The following is a 23,495-nucleotide window of genomic DNA, read 5'->3' on the forward strand; positions in this document are numbered from 1 at the left end:
CAAAAGAGGGGATCAAATGAGCATACTTGGTTCTCTCTTCTGAAGACAGATAGTGTTTTAGTTAAGCTAGATAGTTTGCACCATATTACCCAGGGAATGGGTGTCATGGATGGTTTTGGATCTGGGAAGATATATGTTAGATGAAAAGATATGAGAAATATCAATTAGTGGGAGTTCTAGTTATCCTGGCTTTGCCTCTTTGCCCTCTTCCTGTGCTGGAAAGCTGACTTATGTGGACTACCTCACCCAGGTTCTTTTACCTTCCCACATCAAGTTGAATTTCCTCCATGAATTGCATTGCAAGGACATTAGATAGTGGACAGAAAAAGAAGTCAGAATATTTATCCATCTCCCTTCCATCTATGCTCAACTGTAATGATTTAGCAGTGCCTGAGTCTATCTACTAAAGGCCACTGCTCTTGTTGGATGGCTTTATTCACCTCAGCTGCATTTTTCACTAGCTTCTGGTAACAGACCTAGTAAAAAGCAATGCATTATTTGTACCTTTGCATGCCCATCTCTATAAATAATTCTTTATTAAACCCTCTTCAATTATGACTTAAAGATATGTTTTCTATTTTCTGCAGCAATTCTGACTAATATAAAAGAGATTGGAGGGGATTAAAAATAAGGTGACAAGTTAGAATAATTTTGCAGTATTACTGGTGTGACGGGATATGAGCCTTTATTTGGGATAATGGCACCAAGAATTATTTAAAAAAATGGGAGTATCTTAAATATATTAAAAAGAAAAAGATAGTAGGATTTAATGTTTGATTTGATATGTTTGTAAACTTTAAAGTTTTAGGGGATTACTTTTCCAAACATAGCCATAGAGTGAGGGATAAGTTAACCTTAATGGATCACTGATTGTTCAGGTATTTCCTTCAAATCAATATATAAATACTTTATAACTCAAGTAAATCAATTCTCAGCTCCTGTTACTCTAATCTTGATTCCTTCATAAAAGTAATAACATAATTTGGTGATTGCATTCTATATCTTATTTTTTACTTTTGAAATATGAATAAAGACTTTACAACTTTTATTTTATTTTATTAATTTATTATTATTATTTTTAGACGGAGTCTTGCTCTGTCTCCCAGGCTGCAGTGCAATAGCATGATCATAGCTCACTGCAGCTTCCGCCTCCCGGGTTCAAGGGATTCTCCTGCCTCAGTCTCCCGAGTAGTTGGGATTACGTGCACCCACCACCATGCCCAGCTATTTTGGTATTTTTAGTAGGGATGGGGATTCACCATGTTGATCAGGCTGATTTCAAACTCCTGACCTTATGTGATCTGCTTGCCTCGGCCTCCCAAAATGCTGGGATTACAGATGTCAGCCACCACGCCTGGCCTATAGTCATTTTTAAATAATAAATTTCAGTGATTGCTGGGCATAAAGTAATATTTTAAGGTAGCATTTAGATTTTTAAAGTAAATCTGGGGAGATAAAGAATGGAAAATAAGATAGTATTACTAGTGAAATGTCTATTGACATACTCAGTGCAGGAAACCATGTCAAAGCTATCAATATCCTAATGCTGTATCCTCCCATAACACTAACTATGAGATTTTAACTCAAGAAAAGCTGAGAACTGTGTAACTGTGGCATTAGTTTCTTAAGTATTTAAACTAGATTAGTCAGAAATACAAATTTAGAATGATATTACCCAGGAATATACTTGTTTAGCATTATAAATGCTATCTAAAAAAATGAATAATCAAGAGTATTGTAATAGAGTATATCGAGCTGTGAGGCAACAGTTAAGCCAAAACCATGTTCTGAATAGCCACCTTTTCTTTTTTTCTTTCTTTCTTTTTCTTTCTTTCTTTTTCTTTCTTTCTTTTTTTTTTTTTTTTTTTTTTTTTTTTTTTGAGTCAGACTCTTGCTGTGTCACGCAGGCTGGAGTGCAGTGGTGCGATCTTGGCTCACTGCAGCCTCCACCTCCCGGGTTCAAGCAATGACCACCTTTTCTATTTGTCGTAATTACACTGAGCTTTAGCAGGATAACATCCAACTCAACTCAAAGGGAAAAACTCCCAAAAGGAGTATTTATTTGATTTATTTATTTTTGCCAAATATCAACCCTTTTCTTCTGAATGATGTAGTCTATGAAATAAAAATTAGGAACCTAGTGCTTGAGTGGAATTCTGGAAAAAGTACAATATGTAATGCTGTTACACCGAATAGAGACTTAACTATAGTAAGCAGCTATAAAATAGGCTTTAGATATATAGTCAGTACCTGTGAAACTACAGCCCACATAGCAGCTCTGTTTATTCTTTTTTCTGTGTCTACTGAATATCTGTAAATGAAAGATTTATTAAATGTACTTTTCATGTTTCTCTGTTAATTAAGCAAATGCAGTTTTATATAGACAACTGGTCATATAACTTTTCTCTGAAAAATGATAGTCATCATCATTTTTAGGCAACATTGACTACTTTTCCCCAAACTTAACCACATCTCAGCATTAGTTAAGGGTTTGTTTGTTAAACGTTTTTCTCATACTTTCACATCTCATGTTTATTTTTATTAGCTCCATGTACTTCCTGTCTTAGTCTGGTTTTTGTTGCTATGACAAAATACTACAGACTTGGTAATTTACAAAGAAAATAAGTTTAGCTGGCTCATGGTTCTGGAGGTTGGAAAATTCAAGAGCATGGCACTGGCATCTGGTGTCATCCCATGGTGGAAGGGTATCACACGGCCAGAGAGCACACTCCGGAGAGAGCTAAGATTCAAATACCAGTACTTTTAATTACTAGTTTTTTTCTACCCCTCTTTTGCCAAGTTACTTAAATTTTCCACATCTTAGTTTCCTTATCTACAAAATGAACTTTACTTGTATTTGTCCATTCTTACACTGCCCTAAAGAACTATCTGAGACTGGGTAATGTATAAAGAAAAAATGTTTAATTGACTCACAGTTCCATAGGGCGTCCAGGAGACATGGCTGGGGAAGCCTGAGAAAACTTACTGGCAGAAGGGCAAAAAGGAAGCAAACATATCTTCACATGGCAGCAGGAGAGAGGGAGTACAGGGGGGAAGTGCTACACACTTTAAAACAACCAGATCTCGTGAGAACTCGCTCACTAGCAGGAGAATAGCAAGGGAGAAATCCGCTCCCATGATCCAATCCCCTCCCACCAGATCCCTCCTTCAACACTGGAGTTTACAATTCAACATGAAATTTGGGTGGAGACATGGAGACAAACCATATCACTGCTACTGCACAATAGAGTTTTTAAGAATATAATGCAAAATAAAATATATAAATTGCCTCTCCCACTGGCCTAGTTCTAGTGCACCCAAGTGCTTAATAAATATCACCTGTAGTTACTGCTGATAATTTAAAAAACTGTTACTTTTGATGTGCTAATTGGCAGATTCTTACAATAACTTTATTTTTCTTACATAAGTAAATTAAATATCTTATGGATTGTGGTCCTTAAAAATGATGATTAACTTTTTGAGCCCATATTTAATGATTTAACTATCACCTTTGCATCTAACGAGATTCACATTAAATATTTTGAGGCTTTCAACATTTCCCATAAATTTTTATTTTATTCTAAAAATCTTGAAATCTATATATAAGGTGAAAGGATCTTATAATAATCACCCATCACCAAGATTCAATTAATTACTAACATTTTGCCACATTTATTTTATCTTTTTTGTATGAATTTATAAAGTCAAAGAAAAATGGTGGGATTAGTTTGTATAAATAGCTCACACGTAATTAATTATAGTAAAGTGTCCTTTTCATTCTATCTAATTTCACTTATTTATTTTAGTAATGATATCTGTGTCTACAAGAGCACATAGATAATTAAGTTGTGTGCACATCTAGATTTTTACATCAAAATTCAAAACATCTAAAGTGTACAAATCTGGATTTTTAAAATGTTTACATCCTTCATATGCATAGTATCTGTTCTGAGATGAATTTCTAACTAGATTTTATATTAGAAATAGTATTCAGTGACTTAATATATGACTTATGTTGAGGTTTCAAATTTTATTTCTTTTTTTTCTATTGTCTCTTAGTTGTAGTGAGTTATCTGATAACATTTGGCCTATCAGAATACAAATAACAAATCAAAAAAATTAAAATATCTGCTTTAGTTGATAATACAAATTTACTCAGCTTTAAAAAATAAGGCTGTAAAGCTTCTTGTAAATACTAAATTGTATTTTAAATTTTGATAGTTTTTTAGTTACTACTGAATGAGGAATATGCCATAAATTAATTTTCAGTCATTAAAATCTAAGAAAAAAGTAAATATTACTGGAAATATCGTACCTTTTTTCATTAATGAACATGTCAGAATTTCTAAAAGTATATCTCAAAATTAATACAGAAAAATAGTATGTTTGTATAAGTTAGAGAATTTTCATCTTCTCCATTTATTATTTGTCAATCTTGAGAAAGTAGAAGCACAAAGAAAACTCTATCACTGTTTAAAATTATTTAAACCCAAACCACTGAACAGATCTACCATATCCACTGGATAGGACCCTGGACTCTCTCAAATGAATAATTCACATTTGTGATGCTCACTCTACTGTTTACATTTAAACATCAGAAAGAATAATTATAAAACAATTTTAATCTGCACCTAAACAGTTTTATGATCATTAAATTTGCATAATACATTATTATCTGCCACATTTATTTCCCTCTACCCCATCCCAGCTCACCTTGCAAGTAAAAGTGCTCATAAAATCTCAGTGGCTGAAAAGGTTTATAGTAGTTTCACAGCCACTTTATTTCCAGGTAGTAGACACATTTCTTCCAGGACCTATAATTTAATCATTTTGCATGTGAAAAAAGTAGGACAATGACATTTAGATTTAGGTATTTAAATTAAGAACAACCAGAAGGAGATATATATGTATATATGTAAATATGTGTGTATGTATACACACACATACACACATATATATAAATTATGAATTTTAAAATGGTGGATGGTATTTGTTTCTGGTGAAGCAGGCTTTAATGGTGAAAGAATCACATTCATTTTTTTTTCCAGTGATTGAACCAAGCCAAATCTGAGCAAAGCTAGCTCCTGTGCCCAATCCTGCATTCTCTTAACCGGTAATAAAGAACTTTGCTGGCCTGACAGGTTGTCACAGCAATTATTCACAGAAGTTCTGTAGCAGTTGTATCTGTCAGCCCATGTAGTATTGAATATTTTAACTGGCAGTCTTCCAAGACTGAACATTAATCTTACCATCTCCTATTACAGTCCCTAATCAAGATATTCCAGGGGTGATTGCACTAACATTGTTTGAAGACTACATCTACTGGACTGATGGGAAAACCAAGTCACTCAGCCGTGCCCATAAAACATCGGGAGCAGACAGACTCTCACTGATTAACTCATGGCATGCCATCACAGATATCCAGGTGTATCATTCTTATAGACAACCTGATGGTAATTATTCTTTCCATGATTTCCATAAATGCATTAACATTTTTCAGTAACATTCCATTTTTTATTCTTTCAAGGTTAAATGTAATTTTATTTTTGATGAAGTTTACTAGATTTAATTATTTAGCATCACTTTATGGAAGAATTCAATCAATATGAAGTACTGCTCTTAAGACATATGATAGAAGCTCAATAATAGGACAAAGAATTGTAGATTTGTTCAACTCATATAAAATGATAATAATGCACTTAGATAAGTGAAGACTGTATTCTTGAAATAATTTGTTTACAAAATAGAGGATCCTTAGTTTCTGCAATGCTGAGTAGGAAGAATTATGTTAAGTAGCTCTCAGATTTTAAAACTGACAACTCTATCAAGTTTTCTTCAACATGTGTTCAATAGGAATTTCATCTGGCCTTGTGAAATAAAGGTTTGATTATTTTCCTTAAAAAACTTATCTGGCCTATAAAGCAAAGCCATTACACTCCTAGGTGTAGATCATTGTTTCATTGTTTTATTTTATGTTTGTATTTCTGAACATATGTTGTCTTCATCCAAAATGCTTCTAGTCTTGTTTATTTTTCTCATGGACAGTTTTTTCCTACTAAAATTCTTGTTTTGTAGAAATGCACCCTTAAAATTATTGAATGGTCAAATTAATGTCAATGGACAATGAGTAGCATTTGTGAAAAAGTAAAATTATATTTATAGTTTTGATGAGTTCTTGATTACAAAGATTTATTCCAATTCAAGTTATGAAGCTTAAATGTCCTATCTCTAATCCCATGTTATATTATTAGTTTTGATTATCCTGTTTTGTTGTTGTTGTTTCTTTCTTATCTGTAGTCTCCAAACATCTCTGCATGATAAATAATGGTGGTTGCAGTCATCTGTGCCTTTTGGCCCCTGGAAAAACCCACACTTGTGCATGTCCCACCAACTTCTATCTGGCAGCTGATAATAGGACTTGCTTATCCAACTGCACAGCCAGCCAGGTGAGTGGAGGTCTGCGAATCTTCTTATAGAGTGTATGGTGAAACATCAGTTCTTTTGTTTAGCATAACATTGAATGATCATTCCATACATTGTAGAGATGGTCACAGAATAAAGGAAAAGCACTATAACACCTCATTAAAATGGGCCTTAGCCATTAGGAAGAATAAATAAAGGCCAAAAAGGAAACAAACAAACAAACAAACAAAAAAGAAAGAGAAAGAAAAAAGTATTTCACAGATCCACACAAATAATGTCTCAAATCCTAAGTGGGCATAACAGCAACAACAGAGGAGATTTATGTAGTTTAATAAGGCAAGGTGATTGAGGAATGGTGTAGGTAAAAGGAGGTGGAGTTTAAACAGAGCAGGAAATCTCTCCAGATAATATGCTCTATGTCACTGTCCCCACTTTCCATTTCCAGAGTTGGTGATCTGGAAAAGATAACTGGAGAGTAAGTCTCTAGATTTTGTTTTTATTAAAATAAATTATATGATCAAAATAACTTTCTTCTGAAACCTCTTTTTCTTTAAAACTTAATTATTTTCAGTTGAAGATATCCCAGGAGTTAAGTTGTCTACTGTATGGTAGTTGCATGGACTTGATTTTATTACTTTCAAATTTTGGACAATAGTCATATCACATTATAAAACTGTACCTTGTAACACATGAGCCACTATCTTGTTGGATTTAAGATAAAACTGTCAAACTATATTTTGTCTTTTAAATGACTAAATTTATTTTTAGAATCATGTGTTTGAATTTGCTAATTTTCCAGTTACTAGCAGTGGTTTCATTGCAAGAGACCGAATTTCTCTTAGATTGTTTCTATCTTCAAAATGGGGAAGCTAAATTTAGCTCAGCTTGCCTTTCAGATTAGATTTAGGACTATCATACACGAAAGAACTGCATAAATAACAACTACTAGAACTTTTTCAGGGAGTCAGAATGTGTAGAGGTTAAGGGCATAGACTCTGAAGCCAGACCCTCTGTGATCATAACCCAGACTCGACTTTAAATTGAGTTTGTTACTTCTTGGTACCTTGGTTTTCTCATCTTTTAAATGGGATTATACTGTTTCTAAGCCATATACAGATTAAATGGGAAAAGTCCCTGGTACATAGTAGATTTTTTTATTACTATTGTCGTATACTGCAGCTGAAATTTACATAAAAAGTCATGTGTGTAGTGTGAGCTGCCCTCAGGACGTTCTGATGACTCATTGAAAGCACAAGCCATAGACTCTGCTTTTATTACAAAATGTGTTATTCTAATTAAACGTCCCTGAGTATTTGTGTAAAAAAGTATTATTTTTAAAGAGCTGGAAATTTAAGCCATTATGAGAGATAAAATTAGTGACTGAATTATTCTTAGTGGTCAAATTAAAGAGAGAAATAACATTTTTTTAAATATTTTAAAATAGGATTATCAATACTATTGGTGCTATTTAGTCAAATTTTCAGGTAGCGTCCACTCAGGTTATTCTAAAATAATCTTTGGTCTCTTGCTTTGGAGTGATCATACATATATCAGTCTGTTGAGGCCCAAAACTGAGGCTGTCACTGGCTTAGTAGAGATGATGCCTGCCTGAGTCACTACAGTGGCGATGGTTTAATAGCCAACTAAAAATAGAGCAAAATCACAGTATTCTTTGAAGCACAGGTGAACATCTCAAATAGCAAGGCACAGAGAGTAAAACATCAGACTCACTACAGGCATCAAAGGGATAACATTTTTAAAAATATTATATATGAAAATCTGTAACTGTTTATCCAATGCCAACAAATTAGATTAATCAAATAAATGAAAACCTAACTCACCCTGAAAGTATTATTTATCTAATAAAATTATTTCCCAATTTGGTATCCATGATGACAACACTAAAATATTTATAATTTTTAAATATCCCCAATAGTCTATCATGAATTTTTAAAAACTTAACAATAGCAAGACAGAGCAAACAAATCCAAATGTGGACAATACTTTTCAACCATATTTCTGAAAACAACTGAAAAAGAGGAGGTATCACTTCATTAGTTTCATCTTCAAGGAAAAAGTTAATTGCCCAGGCCCGGTAGCTCACGCCTATAATCCCAGCACTTTGGGAGGATGAGGCAGGTGGATCATTTGAGGTCAGGAGTTGGAGAGCCACCTGGCCAACATAGCGAAACCTCATCTCTACTAAAAAATATTAAAAATTAGCTGGGTGTAGTGGCATGGACCTGTAATCCCTGCTACTCCGGAGGGTGAGACATGAGAATTGCTTGAACCCAGGAGGCGGAGGCTGTAGTGAGCCAAGATCGTTCCACTGCATTCCAGCCTAGGCAACAGAGTGAAACTCTTGTCTCAAAAAATAAAAACAAATAAAAAACGAAAGAAAAAAAGTTCATGAAGAACAGGTAATGCAAAGTGTTAAGTGGTTATCCCTGTAAATCTTCTCGTTTGTGAGACCATTTTACCTCTGGTTCTTTTCTGATCTAATAAGAGGAAAATCTATCTCTTGTATACTTCTTGGAGAAAAATCAGTTTGTAGAAACATGATTTTCAGTGAGGTAGACCTTTAAAGGAAGCAAATTATCTAGGCAGTTTACAATCATGCTAGTAAGTATTTTGATGAAAATTTTGCATTATTTATTTATTCTTACATAGGGATTTTGATATATCATCTAATGATTGTCAACAAATGACATGTTCACCAAATATTATTATTTTAGGAAAAAACAGGCAAATCACATCAATAAGAATTCTATTAGAATTGAAAACATAGTCTGATAATCTAATAAAAGTTAAGATTAAGTTTAATTCATATAACACTAGTCATTTCAAGTATTTAATGAAAATCATTTTAATTAGAAAAAAAGTCAACTTAAAAATGGCTTTACTTAAGCTTTAAAATAGAGACTCTTCTTGTTTCAACTAAACTTCACCATGTTGGGATTGCATTTTATCCTGGTATTCATATTAGTAGACACATATTTAGTAGTTTCTTTATAGCTTTTTCTTGTGGGTGATAATTACAGTCTACAGTTTATTTTATGATGATATTAGTCTTAGAGAACATTTATGATGAAGACTGTTTTATATTTATATCTAGCATTAGTCTTTTTTAAGTTACTGAATTTAAGTATGTAGAAATGAAGCTAAGATATGAAACAGAAGAGATCTTCCTGTGAGAATAAAATATTGATTAACATGAAAAATAAGATAAGTATATTTTACCCTGGCCTCCGTTAACTCAAAACCCTTTAATGTTATTATCAAAGTCAAATGAAGAGCAAAATCATTATATCATATATAATTCCAACAGTTCATGTTTATTTAAATCGGGCTCATTTAGTGAATAAAAAATATATGCAATTTAGATATTTTTCCAATCATGATTGGAAAGAGTTTGAGGATACTCAGGAGACCTGCTGTTCTCCTACTAATGTGTTTTAATATATTGTAATGACTAGAAATATTTAATGTTAAGGGTAACTGCTTTCCCTCGTATCCCCAGACAGTCACACTCTATAAAGGTAAGTTTTCTCCTCTCATATTTTATGAAACACACACACACACACACACACACACACACACACAACAGAAATGTACAAGCTAAGCAAATATGGAAAAATCAGTTGAACAGTCAGATCTCCCATTGGATTCATAGAGCTCTATTCCTTCTTGTATTGCCACTGGGAGACAAAATTCACACTGTAATTTAAATCGTAATTCACGATTTAAATGATGTAAATCTATCATGAATCCAGTCCATCATATCCAGATAAATTTAGCAAAAGCCAACATCAAATAATCTCTTATTTGAATAAAGTAACAGTATTCTAAATAAACAAACCTTTAGATTGCTAATCTATTTTCATTAGTAATAATTCAGCCTAGGCTATAGTTTTCTGTTACAAATCTTTCTTGTATGTAACATGCTAAGATAAATGCCAGCTTGCTGTCAGTCACTTATATGGGAATAACAACATAAGCACTTCTAAAAGAAGTTAATAACTTTTAGAAAATCATCTCAATTAACATTTAGAAATGTTTTTAATTCCAGATGAATATTATGATATATGCTTTTCAATGAAGTTCTACTAAATTGAAGAGGAAAATAATCTGATATACCAGGAGAAATCGAATAAACGTTACATACTGCTTGGTTTAACTAATTTCAAGTGAATTTTTTTTTTTAGTGACAGCTACTCCAGATACATGTGCTCTGAATGGAATGTGAGATTTTTGTCTTTAGTTCCTTCTCTCCGAGTGGTACTGAGAAAGTAATTAGTTTATGGTCATAAATTACTAAAACATAACTGAACTGAGCTTTTTGGTCACTGTTTATATTGGGGCAATAATGAAGTTAATAGGAACAATAATTACTCCGTCTCAGCAGCTACATTTGAGTTCAAATCACCTTTCTCATAAAAGTAATATGCAATAATAACTTCTCATAGTTTGTCTCCAGTATCAAGTCACTTGCATGCTAAATAGCCTGTAAGTAAATAAATATTGCCATATAATAACTCACTTACCTTCTCTAGTATTAATCTGCCACTCAGTAGTTAATTTTTAAAAGGAGGAGTTAAAATTTCTGTTTCTATAAATAATAGAATTATTGCCTTTCTCATGACTTTTTGTTTAGCTGTTTCAAGTGGAAAGGATAATACAACAAATAAAACATATTAATAAATATTTTGGTGAATAGGTTTTTTTTAGGTAATCTGGAGAACAAGTTTTATTACAGGAGTTTTTTTCTGTGCATTCAATTTTTTAAGTCAGCAAAAAATAATAATAATAAAATTGAGCCTTATTTTTACCTCTTTTTAAAAAATTATCAGAATTTCTATTTGTCCTAAAAGATCATGTGCATTTATTAGGAATTCTGAAAACTGAAAAGAACTATGTTGGCCTTAAATGCTTTAAAGAGATATTCTTAAAATTTATGTGGGGCGCATACTCATCATGGCTAAAGGCAGTATTTTCAGTGTTCAGGAATGTTTATGGAATTACAGCATGACAGAGCTGGAAAAGATACTTCAGATTATCTTCAGATCCTCTTTTGGTGGCTAAAGAACACAGACTGATAGATGTTAATTGAATTGCCCAAGATTCTGAATAAAATGCAATTAAATTAAATTAATTCAAATTACCTAAATTAGTTTGACTGGATATCTCTTCCTGATATTCCTGATAGTTTTTAGCCCTATTTAGTGTTTGCCAAACTTTTCCTGTAAAGGGCCAGATAGTAAATATTATAGTCTTTTCAGGCCACAGGATCTCTGTAGCAACTACTCATGTCTGCTGCTGTAGTGTACAAGTAGCCCTTCAGGGCTGGTGCGGTGATTTATTTACACCTGTGATCCAGCACTTTGGGTGGCCTAGGTGGAAGGATCACTTGAGCCCAGGAGTTGGAGACCAGCCTTGGCAACATGGTGAAACTTCATCTTTACAAAAAATACAAAAATTAGCTGGGCAAGGTGGCAGATACCTGTAGTCCCAAATACTCCAGAGGCTGAGGTGAGAGAATCTCTTGAGCCCAAGAAATTGAGGCTCCAGAGAGCTGAGATCACACCACTGCCTTCCAACCTGGGTGACAGAGGGAGACCCCATCTCAACCAACCAGCCAGCCAACCAACCACAAAACCAAGTAGCTCTTTAGACAACATGTAAATGTGAGAGCTTGTCTGTGTTTGCAGGTCATCTCAAGAGGTTTTCCTGAACAATATGCTCTCCTGGAAGATCATCTTGTAGCTTGTTGTGTAACTAGTTCCTATTGTGGAATTCTCCAAAATCACCGTTGTTAACATTTGCAGCAAAAATGTAGACTAGGCTATGTTGCCAAATTTTAAAATATCCAGTATATGGGCACTGGGTTCTTCAACATTTTTTTTCTTTTTTCTTTTTTTTCTTTTTAAAGTTTCGTTGCAAAACTGACAAATGTATTCCATTCTGGTGGAAATGTGACACTGTGGATGACTGTGGTGATGGATCTGATGAACCTGATGACTGTCGTGAGTATACTGGCAAATGTTGAAATTTAGAGTTTAGAGTCCTTTATATCCCAGACCTGGAAAATTGAAACTACACCTAAAGTATTGCCTTCTGACACTTTTCCAAAATTGAAATAGAAAAATTTTAAATGCCATTATTTAAAAATAAAATAAAAATTGTTGCAATATTTTGATTATCTCTCTGATAACTGTTACATTTAGAATGGCGCCATCAACCATTTGTGTTAGATTTTGTTTCTCAAATTTGATTACTTGTGGAATAATGACATTATTTCATGTAGTGATCAGTAGGGTAATAAGCAGCATTAATTTGACTTAACATGTCACCAAGTTAGAAGAAAAAATGGGCAAGTTTCCAGAATGTCACTCAATGACTGAAATCTTATCTTTAAGAAATGTGATTTCTCAACTTTACTGTCAGCATTGAAATCCTGAAAATTCCTTAAAAGTTTGATTTTTCCAATATAAATCATTAGATTGCCATTAGGTAATTTAATTTGTTCTTAGCAATTGCTCTAAAGTGACTACCAATTATGTTTGGCATTTGACTGTAATTGGTGTGGTTAGCTGCTGCTTTTTCAGCAATCGTTGGTAACTTTGGTTGTAATGAGACATCAGCAGACTTTTCCTTGATAGTCTTGTGTACTTCACTCTGTCGGTCACTCCAATACTTCACTGTCAGGTTAGAGATGCTCGTAGTCAATCATGATAATTCCCTCAACATCCCAGTACATGGTTGCCATGATTTGGCCTTGAAAATTGAGTTCAAAATCCTTAGGCTTGCACTGCAAATAAACAGAAAAAGCTGGCTACCTTCTACTGTAGAGCTTGCTACCACCTTATTATAAAGCTTTTTCAAATTTAGGGCATATAGATAGTTACTTAGATAGGCTATATTCCATCTCTCTGGTCATGCCCAAGTCTGTCACACATTGAAATTATTTCATATAGCATATATGTTTGAAAGCAGTAAGTAATCAAATCAATGAAAAAGAAAAAAATTATAAAAGTCATTGCTTTTCTAATATAATCCTTATGTTTCTGAAAGATTCACTGCTCTTTGATTTTTTAAATACAGTTTTTGTTTTTTACTATGATAGACAACATATAAAGAGTAGTATCTCTGTGGGATAGGTATACTATAATGTCTGAATTATTATTTTCAAAAAACTTATTAAGTTAAAAGGAATATCAAAAGATGAATAAATTATTTGGGTGACCTTACTGAGATTCTTATTAAGAGAAAGTTATTACTTTCCCCACAATAAAGTAAATTTTCTATGATAACAGTAAATACACTGAATGCAACTTATATTTGTAATTCTTAGAAATAAACAAAAATGAATATATTAGTTTAGTCCTTTAATTAAGAAGTTGATCGTTCCTGTCTAGATTCACTGTTCTCTGAGAAAATTTCACTATAATGACCTGCAACTCCTGACCTCTAGTTGTAATTTTGACTGAAATTTCATCCTGGAACCACATTGATATGAAAAATTAACTACAGATGTAGTATTAGGAATTTTGCACATTTAACTTCTTTCAGAATATATGGTCATCAAATATTACTTTAGTGTCTTTTTGAGTCACTGCTGTCTAAGAGACATCTGTTATCTAAGAGCTTCTCTATGATCCTTGTTTTGATTAAATACTAATATATACATTTTTAATTGACAAGTAAATTTCTATATATTTAAGGTATATAGCATAATTTTATCATATATGTATACATTGTGGAATGGCAAAATTACACTATTTATCATATACATTACCTCACATACTTAGCTTTTTTTTGTGCTGAGAATACTTAAAATCTATTCTCTTAGTAATTTTCAAGTGTGCAATATATTGCTTTTAACCATAGTCAACAAGATGTACAATAGATCTCTTGAAGTAATTTTTTCCATCTAACTGAAATTTTGTGTCTTTTGAACAACGTCTTACTAATCTCCCCAATCTCCAGCCTCTGGTAACCGTCATTTTATTCTCCGTCTCTATAAGTTTGACTTTCTTAGAGTCTACTTATAAGTGAGATCATGTGGTATTTGTCTTTCTTTGCCTGGATGGTATTACATAAAATAATGTCCTCCAGGTTCATCCATGCTGTCACAAATAACAGGGTTTCCTATTTTAAAATATTGAATATTATTCCCTCATGTATATATACCATATTTTCTTTATTCATTCATCCATTGATGAACCCTGTGGTTGATTTCATATCTTGGTTACTGTGAAGAAAGCTGCAGTGAACAAACGAATGCAGATAGTGTTACAACATAATGATTTTGTTGTCTTTGGTTATACAGGCATACCTTATTTTATTCTGCTGTACTTACTGTGCTTTGCAGATACTGTATTTTTCACAAACCGAAGGTTTATGGCAATGCTGCATCAATATTGTCTATTGGTGACATTTTTCAACAGCATGTGGTCACTTTGTCTCTCTGTCACAATGTGGTAATTCTCACACTATTTCAATTTTATCATTATTATGATCATACTTGTTATGGTGATATGATCAATATTCTTTGATATTATTAATACTATTGTAATTGTTTTGGAACACTGCAGACCATACCCATAAAAGACAACAAACTTAATCAATAAATATTGTGTGTGTTCTGGCTGCCTACCAACCCACTGTTCCCTCTCTCTCTCCCTCTCCTTGGGCCTCCTTATTCTCTAGCACAACAATACTAAAATTAGGTCAACTAATAGCCCCACAATGGCTTCTAAGTGTTCCAGTGAAAGGAAGAATTTCATGTCTCTCACTTTAAATCAAAAGCTAGAGATTATTAAGCTTAGTGAGAAAGGCATCTCAAAACACAAGATATATCAAAAGCTATGCTTCTCGTACCACTCAGCAAAATTATGAATGCAAAGGAAAAGTTCTTAAAAGAAAATAAAAATGCTACTGCAGTGAACACATGATCAGACAGTACAGATGCCTTCTTGCTAATGTAGAGAAACTTTCAGTGGTCAGGATAGAAGATGAAGTCATCTACAACAGTTCCTTAAGCCAAAGCCTAATCCAGAGCAAGGCCCTACCTAACTCTATTTAATTTTGTACAGTTTTTTTTTTAAACATAATGCCATTGCACACTCAATAGACTACAGTATAGTATAAACATAACTTTTATATGTACTAGGAAACTAAAAAAAAAAATGTATGACATGCTTTATTGTGATATTTGCTTTATTGTGGTGGTCTGGAACTGAACCTCCAATATCTTCTAGGTATGCCTGTGTATATCTAGTAGTGGGATTGCTGGATCATATGGTCACTACATTTTTAATTTTTTGAGAAACCTGCATACTGTTACCCAAAATAGCAGTACTAATTTACATTTCTACCAATGAAATACAAGAAAGGCATCTCAAAACACGAGATATACCAAAATCTATGCTTTTTGTACCACTCAGCAAAATTATGATTGCAAAGGAAAAGTTCTTAAAAGAAAATGAAAATGCTACTGCAGTGAACACATGATCAGACAGTATGGATGCGTTCTTGTTAATATGGAGAAACTTTCAGTGGTCAGGATAGGAATTAATAACATATAAATGTTTTCTTTTCTTCATATCATTGCTAACACTTATATTTCTTCCTTTTTTACAATGCCTAACTTAACAGGTATAAGATGATACCTTATTGTGGTTTTATTTGCATTTTCCTGATAATTAGTGATGTTGAGTATTTTTTAATATATCAGTTGGCCATTTGTATAATTTTTTAAAGAAATGCCTATTCAAATCCTCAGCTCATTTTTAAATGAGTTTTTTTTTTCTTACTGTTGGGTATTCTTTATATATTTTGGATATTAACCCATTAGCACATGTACTGTTTGCAAATATTTTCTTCCATTTTATAGATTGTTTCTTTATTCTGTTGATTGTTTCTTTTTCTGTATATAAGTTTTTTTTTTTTTAATTTGAAGTAATTCCATTTGACTATTTTTGCTTTTTTTACCTGTGTTTTTGGAGTCATATCCAAAAAGTTTTTACCTACACTAATGTCGTGGAACTTTCCCTCTATATTTTCTTCAGTAGTCTTAAATGTTTTTATTGGTTTCATTATCTCTGTGAGCTTTCTTTTAGTATAGCAAATAAACATTTACTTGTAGTTGATGGGGTAACAGCTTTGAATATCTGTAGGCATGATACTTTACTTGAGAGTCATGGTGAAGTAGAAAATTATATGCAAGAGTCTACGGAATGCTTAGATTTCACTTTCGGGTAGATGCGTCATCAATTCCTGCAGACAATAAGAGCTGCTGGCAATACTTATAACTTCACCTGAGAAGACAGGAAAGTCTCATCCCAGGGTCCCATACTTGCAAACTTACCTACTGTTATTTATATAAATGTAGTTAGGAGGGATGCATCAAAATTCTCTGGCATCACAGATTTGTTATAATGTTTCTTACAATAATCTAATACACTTAAGATTATTCTAGAGACAGATTTGAAGGTCAGATGGGCTTCCAAGTTATTTCCAAGCATTCCTTTAATAGTTGCAACCCTTTTCCTGGTGGGGAGTTGTTTTGATAGCAAAGGAGTATTAAAGAAAATTATATACAAAGCAAAATGAAATAGAAGAAAGGCACATGTTTAAAGTATGAGATAATTGTGTCATTCAGTTTAAACATTTAGTATGATTTATTAACAAATATTATAGATTGGAAGCAAATAACTGTCAACATTTTAGAACTCTCTTCTATGGAAGCAAACCATATATAGAGTTATTTTTAAAAGAATGCTTAGATTTTTATGTAATATTGTAATTATAAAAGCATAATTTATCAAAAAAAGTTTAAATGCTATTTATTAGTGTTTGATTCACTGATTTGCGCTAATAAAGATAATATTAATCTCAAAATCAGTAATGTGCATTAAAATTATTAGTCAAAAGATAAGTGTTTTATTGCAAACACCATAGTAGATTTGAATTCAGAGTCTGACACTTAAAAGTTGTGCATACTTAGATGAATTATTCATATTCAGTAAATTTAGTTTACTCATTGCTAAAATGGTGATGCCAAAATGAGAATGTTATGACGAGATGACATTAGTAACTGTATGTGAAGGGGTCTAGCCCAGTGCCTGACACGTAGTAGATCCTCAGCAGATCCTGCCTTATTATTGTTATTCCTAGATAATACGATCAGATAAAATGCATTATCACTTAGGAGTTACTTGTTATAATATATGTATAGTATATAAAATATTTGCCATTTATAAGATATTGTTCTCTTGTATAATAATAGGAGTATAGGGATGATTATTGATAAATCTGATTTAAAATGTGATAGATATAGAAAACATTTGCTTTACATTGTGCTAGAGAATATGTATTGTGGGCCAGGTGCAGTGACTCATTTCTGTAATCCCAAAACTTTGGGTACCTGAGGTGGGGAGATCACCTGAGGTCCGGAATTCGAGACCAGCCTGGCCAACATGGTGAAACCCCATATCTACTAAAAATACAAAAAATTAGCCAGGCGTGGTGGTGGGTGCCTGTAATCCCAGCTACTCAGGAGACTGAGGCAGTAGAATTGCTTGAATATAAGAGACAATGGTTGTAGTGAGCCAATATCACACCACTGCATTCCAGACTGGGCGACAGAGCAAGACTCTGTCTCAGAAGGAAAAAAGAAAAAAAAAAAAAAAAAAAAAAAAGAAAAAAAGAAAAGAAAGAATATGCATTGTGGTCAAATCACACACACCACAGGCCAAGTGATCAAGGAGAAATTATTTCTCAAAAAATGATATTGGAATAACAGTTTTTGTTACAATAAATTTCATTCTGCAACGTAACCTCTCAATATCACTTCATTAAAATTAGGAGACTTTTGTTTTTTAATTTTTTAAAAAAATATTTGTCTGTTATTAATTCGTACCTTCTAAAGTATGGTTTATTAAATGTTTTCTGGAAGCCATCTGAGTTGCTCAAAGCTAAACATTTGAATCTGATAGCTATCGAGATGAGAGACATTCACATTGTGTTCTAGGATATATTTATTGTAGTAAATATCTTGAATGCCAGAAAGTCTCTGTTTAAGAAGTTGTGAGGTAAGATTGCCATTCCACAATATCTATGCTTTCTCCCCTAGCTGAATTTAAATGCCAGCCAGGCCGATTTCAGTGTGGGACTGGACTCTGTGCTCTACCAGCTTTCATCTGTGATGGAGAGAATGATTGTGGAGACAATTCTGATGAACTCAACTGTGGTAGGTGATTAAATTCCTAACTAATGAACGTAAGTCTAATTCTCAACTGATTATGTCTGTGCGATTTAAATTCAGACACATTTTTTTTTTTTCCTCTCTCTCTATGTTCTAGACACACATGTCTGCCTGTCAGGTCAATTCAAGTGTACCAAGAACCAGAAATGTATCCCAGTAAACTTAAGATGTAATGGGCAAGATGACTGTGGTGATGAGGAAGATGAAAGAGACTGTCGTAAGTCAGCTCAAAATGCTCTGTCTTGTCTTAACTTTGACTCCTAACTAAAATAAGTCTAAAAATTATTACTATACTTCATAAACTCATATGATGTAGATAAATTAAAAATAAATTATGGTCAAATAATTAGAAATAGGTGCCAACTGGGATAGAAGCTCTAAATAAAAATAGAGAAAATGAAAATATGGGCAAGTTTACTTTAAAATCTACCTGGAAATTATGACAAACATGAACAACATTCATTCATCCACATCATCCTTAAGAGAAGCATCAAATACAATATGACAGTTGATTATGTTTTTTTAAATGTATGCTTGCCCACATTAAGTAGATAAAGGTAATTTACTTCTGTCGATTAATTCGTTTCTTGAAGTTATTTTTAATTAGAGAGTTTTTTCCTCCGTGAAATACATGTTGTACTCATGAAGAGACATATAAAATCTGGGTAAAATAGTCTAACAAAAGTTTAACTTCAACAAAATTCTAAATAATGCTCTATTTAACATATCTTAATGAACTATTTGAAACAATGATAGTAAAATATTTTGTTTCTTTTCATCTCATATTTCCATCTTCCATCAAAATTCAAATTACGTTAAATGGAAGGCAAAACAGTTTATACCATGTACATATATATGCACATAGGCTGGCATGCACATGCTTGCACACACGCACTCATACATTCAGATTGTGTGAACAATGGAGCACCTGTCAAGTTTCAGGGCTTCAACAGAACTGCTGTCAACATTTCTGTCTTGCTGAAGTTTTATTTTATTCCTCTAAAATTTTATCAGTAAATAATGTGCAGTCATCCAGCAATTTGATTAAGAGGGTGCATTCAGAATAAAGTCAGTACCAGTTCTTTATGGTTAGCCATTCTAGAAGATGATGCATTGAACTGACTAGGATTTGTGATGCAGTTTACAGTCTAAGTTGGATGTCCACTTCCCTCAAAAACTCAACACAGGCCGGGCGCAGTGGCTCACGCCTGTAATCCCAGCACTTTGGGAGGCCGAGGCAAGTGGATTACCTGAGGTCAGGAGTTCGAGACCAGCCTGGCCAACATGGTGAAAACGTGTCTCTAATAAAAATACAAAAATTAACTGGGCACAGTGGCAGGTGCTTCTAATCCCAGCTACTCGGGAGACTGAGGCAGGAGAATAGCTTGATCCTAGGAGATGGGGGTTGCGGTGAGCCGAGACCGTATCACTGCACCCCAGCCTGGGCAACAGAGCAAGACTCCATATACGTATAAAACTCAACACAATTCCTAGACATTTTGATAAACTTTGTACTTTTTATTTCCTTATTCACTTAATGCCTTCCAATTTTAGTATTTTTGAGTTTACAAAAATGTGTACCTATGAATTCTTATTTTTTTCTGGAAGAAGACTTATTTTGAAAGTCCCTGAATTCTTAATTCTTAAAATTAGTGTTCAAATATCTAATCAACAGGTTTTTTTGAAAACTCTGATATTTATCAGTGTATCACTGCAAAAATATGTTTTCTTTATTTTTACTGGAGAGGGTATCAGGAGTATCTCATAAGAAATTAAAAGTTAAAATTCCTCACCTTCAGAGTCCTATTAATTTAAAGACAATACTTTTTTTGATAAACTGTCTTAAACATTTGTCTATAAAATTTGTTTTTAATAAATAAATATGTTCTCCAAAGCTACATTTTAATAGCAGTTTTCTTCCTAAGCTGAAAACAGCTGTTCTCCAGACTATTTCCAGTGTAAGACTACGAAACATTGCATTTCCAAGCTGTGGGTTTGTGATGAGGATCCAGACTGTGCAGATGCATCAGACGAGGCCAACTGCGGTGAGTGTTTGTGACTCTGGGTCTTCTCTCTCCGTTTTTGGGTCATCATCTGCAATAACCACAGTGAAGCAAATTTGAACACAATTCTTTTGAAACTGAGGTCTTACCTGAAAAGGTTTTGTCTCTGTGTTCACAGACTCATAAAAACGTAGGTTAGCTACTTTACAAAAAGCCTGGAGTGATAAGATGGAAGAGTAAATATTCCTTAATATAACCCAGAACTTTATAAAAGATAAACCAAAGAGGTAGAATAAGACCATTATTTTCTTATATTAGAGTGTGAACATGCTAGCATTAGCATTTAGTGAATAGAAATAAGGAAACACTATATTCACATCATTCTGGAATTCATTTTTTTTTTTTTTTTGGCTTAAATCCCTAAGATTCTGTAGTTATTCAATGATTATTGTATGTCATTCTTTAATAGAATACAGTGTGGAAAAAGAATAAAAAGCATCTGTTCTGTATTAGTAGATGACGGTGATCATTTAAGCCAGCATTTGCTTTTGAAACATTAATATTTTCACTTAAAATAATTTTATTTACAATAATTTATTGATTGACATTGCAGAAATGGAGAATATATTTATTTTGTTTAATATATTTGATTCTATCTTAAAGCTGTTAACACTGAGACAGAAATCAAGAGTATTTGCTATGTGTAATACATTTTATCAGCATTTATTAACATTAATTGAGCCTGTTCTGTAGACAAATATGCCAATTTGGCATTGTTGGATAAGCAAAAAGCATTTCATCTAGTAATTGATTAGAAAAGACAAAGTTTGTCCAAACTGGATAGGACTCCCAGACTTCATAGAAGTGTGTTAAATGCATTTGCTAGATTCCACAGTACTTTCATTGAACTTTTATGGAGAAAATGAAAATAATGAAAAACCTTTAAGTGCTCTGAAATTTCATTTATTTTCAACAACACTTATGAGCTACATGTATAAGTGCTGGCAATAATAACATGTCTCTAAGTGATTTTCCTAATACTATCTTCTTATAATTGGGTCTTTAGAATATGCAACCAGTATAGCTTACCACAATATCATAAAACTACCATTTACCACTTTGTAGAATTGGTTTTCAGAATTACTTCACAAAGCCTCAAACTGCATTCATCACCAATTAGTCCATAGCAACTACCAAGGACTTTTGTGGGCTAGTTTATATTACTGGCTAGTTTACCCTGTTGTCTTTTGCATTTTCACTTACCAAACAAAAGTGAAATAATGACTTGTTAATTCTGAACAATTTCTGGACTGGGTTGTTATTTCTGTATTTTCCTCTCTTTCCTTTTCCTCACTTTAGCATGATTTAACTCTGTTTTGGTAGATTATATGCTTCAAATAGATTATTATCAATCACCTTAGTAACAACAATACCGAATATTTAGTTGATGGTAACCATATGGCCCGAGAAATATGTTAAAAGCTTTAGAGTGATTATCTTACTTAATCTCTTTATTACCCCTATTTCATTGATAAGGAAAGTGGGCAAAAAGAGGTTCTGTAACTTGTCTAAAGTCCTACAGCTAGCAAGTCCTGTAACTGGGATGTGACTCCAGGGTTGTTGGAAACCAAAGCATCTGCTTTGAACCTCTGTGGATACAGCATAAATATACTTCATTCTTTCCATATGAAGAGAAAAATATATTTAAATGTTTTCAGTAGTGAGGTTATATAGGATTCTCCCAGCCACTAGTATTGCTGTAAGTTCCAGACCAGTGTACACACACACACACACACACACACACACACATACGGGGAGCAAGGATGGAGGGTTGTCATCTGATTTGAGTTATACAATTTTATTGTGCACAGGTGCTAATTAATGTAAAGAAAATTCTATGTGATATCTTAGTACAGCATTTCATGCCCCTTATTTTCGAAAGGGATAAGTGGCCACCTTGTTTGCTTTTGTCCTCAATAAATATAGAAATGTTATATGTTTATGCTAATTCTTTAACACTCCCTGGGATGATTCTCCTTCTGGTGTTTTTATTGAATGGGAAAGAAACATAACACTTTGCAAAGGTTCACTGTGTTATGCCAAGTCCTTATCGTTTGACTCAGTTATGTATCCTTATGTCTAAGAACCGATCTTGTCTAGAAGCATGGGTGTGTTTCACTATTTCACATGTCCCATATCCTCAGGACTTAGCAGGATGTAGAGTAGGATTGCATTAAGTGTGGGATGAGTATCTAACCTATTCCCTCTTGCAGGATCTCTATTTAGAATCCATTTTTATTTCAGTTTGTGTCCATAGTTTTCTTAACCCGTGCTATGTTTAAGGGGAGATTCTATTATGCTCTTGAAGTTCACCTAGTTGTTATCTCTTACTTCTCAGCACCAATTTTTGTATTTATCTATAGTTCCATTATCAATAGGATTATTTCATTTCTAAAGTCTGAACATTGTAATTTGTTCTACCTTGACATATTCTAATTTAAACAATTTGTTTTGTTTTTATTTAAATTATGTAAAGAAAGCAATATAGAAGCAAGAGAAAGAGAGAGAGAAGCACTATGAAAAACATGAAGCAGAGTAACTTAACACATACAAAATATATATATAGTGTAGGGAATTAAAATAATAATCATTGTAAATATTTTTTAAATTCTATATTTATATTTACTGAAATACCATGTTTATTGAATTTAACCTGGTATAATTTGGTCTATGAGTACTCACAATTTTAACAACAAATGTTCAATCTATGAAAAAATTGTATGCTAATGTATAATTTAAGG

The 23,495-nt window shown here is 33.0% G+C and overlaps 1 protein-coding gene across 3 annotated transcripts in view; it reads left to right on the forward strand.

Annotated features, from left to right (window-relative positions):
• The window catches only part of LRP1B (LDL receptor related protein 1B), a 1,933,102-nt gene that overhangs the window by 1,690,158 nt on the left and 219,449 nt on the right, over nt 1-23,495 (forward strand). For all 3 annotated transcript variants that reach the window (XM_050752792.1, XM_050752793.1, XM_050752794.1), the window contains exons 61-66: nt 5,265-5,453; nt 6,298-6,446; nt 12,353-12,446; nt 18,560-18,676; nt 18,789-18,908; nt 20,617-20,736. In XM_050752792.1, the coding sequence (XP_050608749.1) occupies nt 5,265-5,453; nt 6,298-6,446; nt 12,353-12,446; nt 18,560-18,676; nt 18,789-18,908; nt 20,617-20,736 (789 nt within the window). The remainder of the gene's footprint in view (nt 1-5,264; nt 5,454-6,297; nt 6,447-12,352; nt 12,447-18,559; nt 18,677-18,788; nt 18,909-20,616; nt 20,737-23,495) is intronic.

Source organism: Macaca thibetana, chromosome 12 (assembly GCF_024542745.1).
Source record: "Macaca thibetana thibetana isolate TM-01 chromosome 12, ASM2454274v1, whole genome shotgun sequence".
NCBI classification, from domain to species: domain Eukaryota; kingdom Metazoa; phylum Chordata; class Mammalia; order Primates; family Cercopithecidae; genus Macaca; species Macaca thibetana.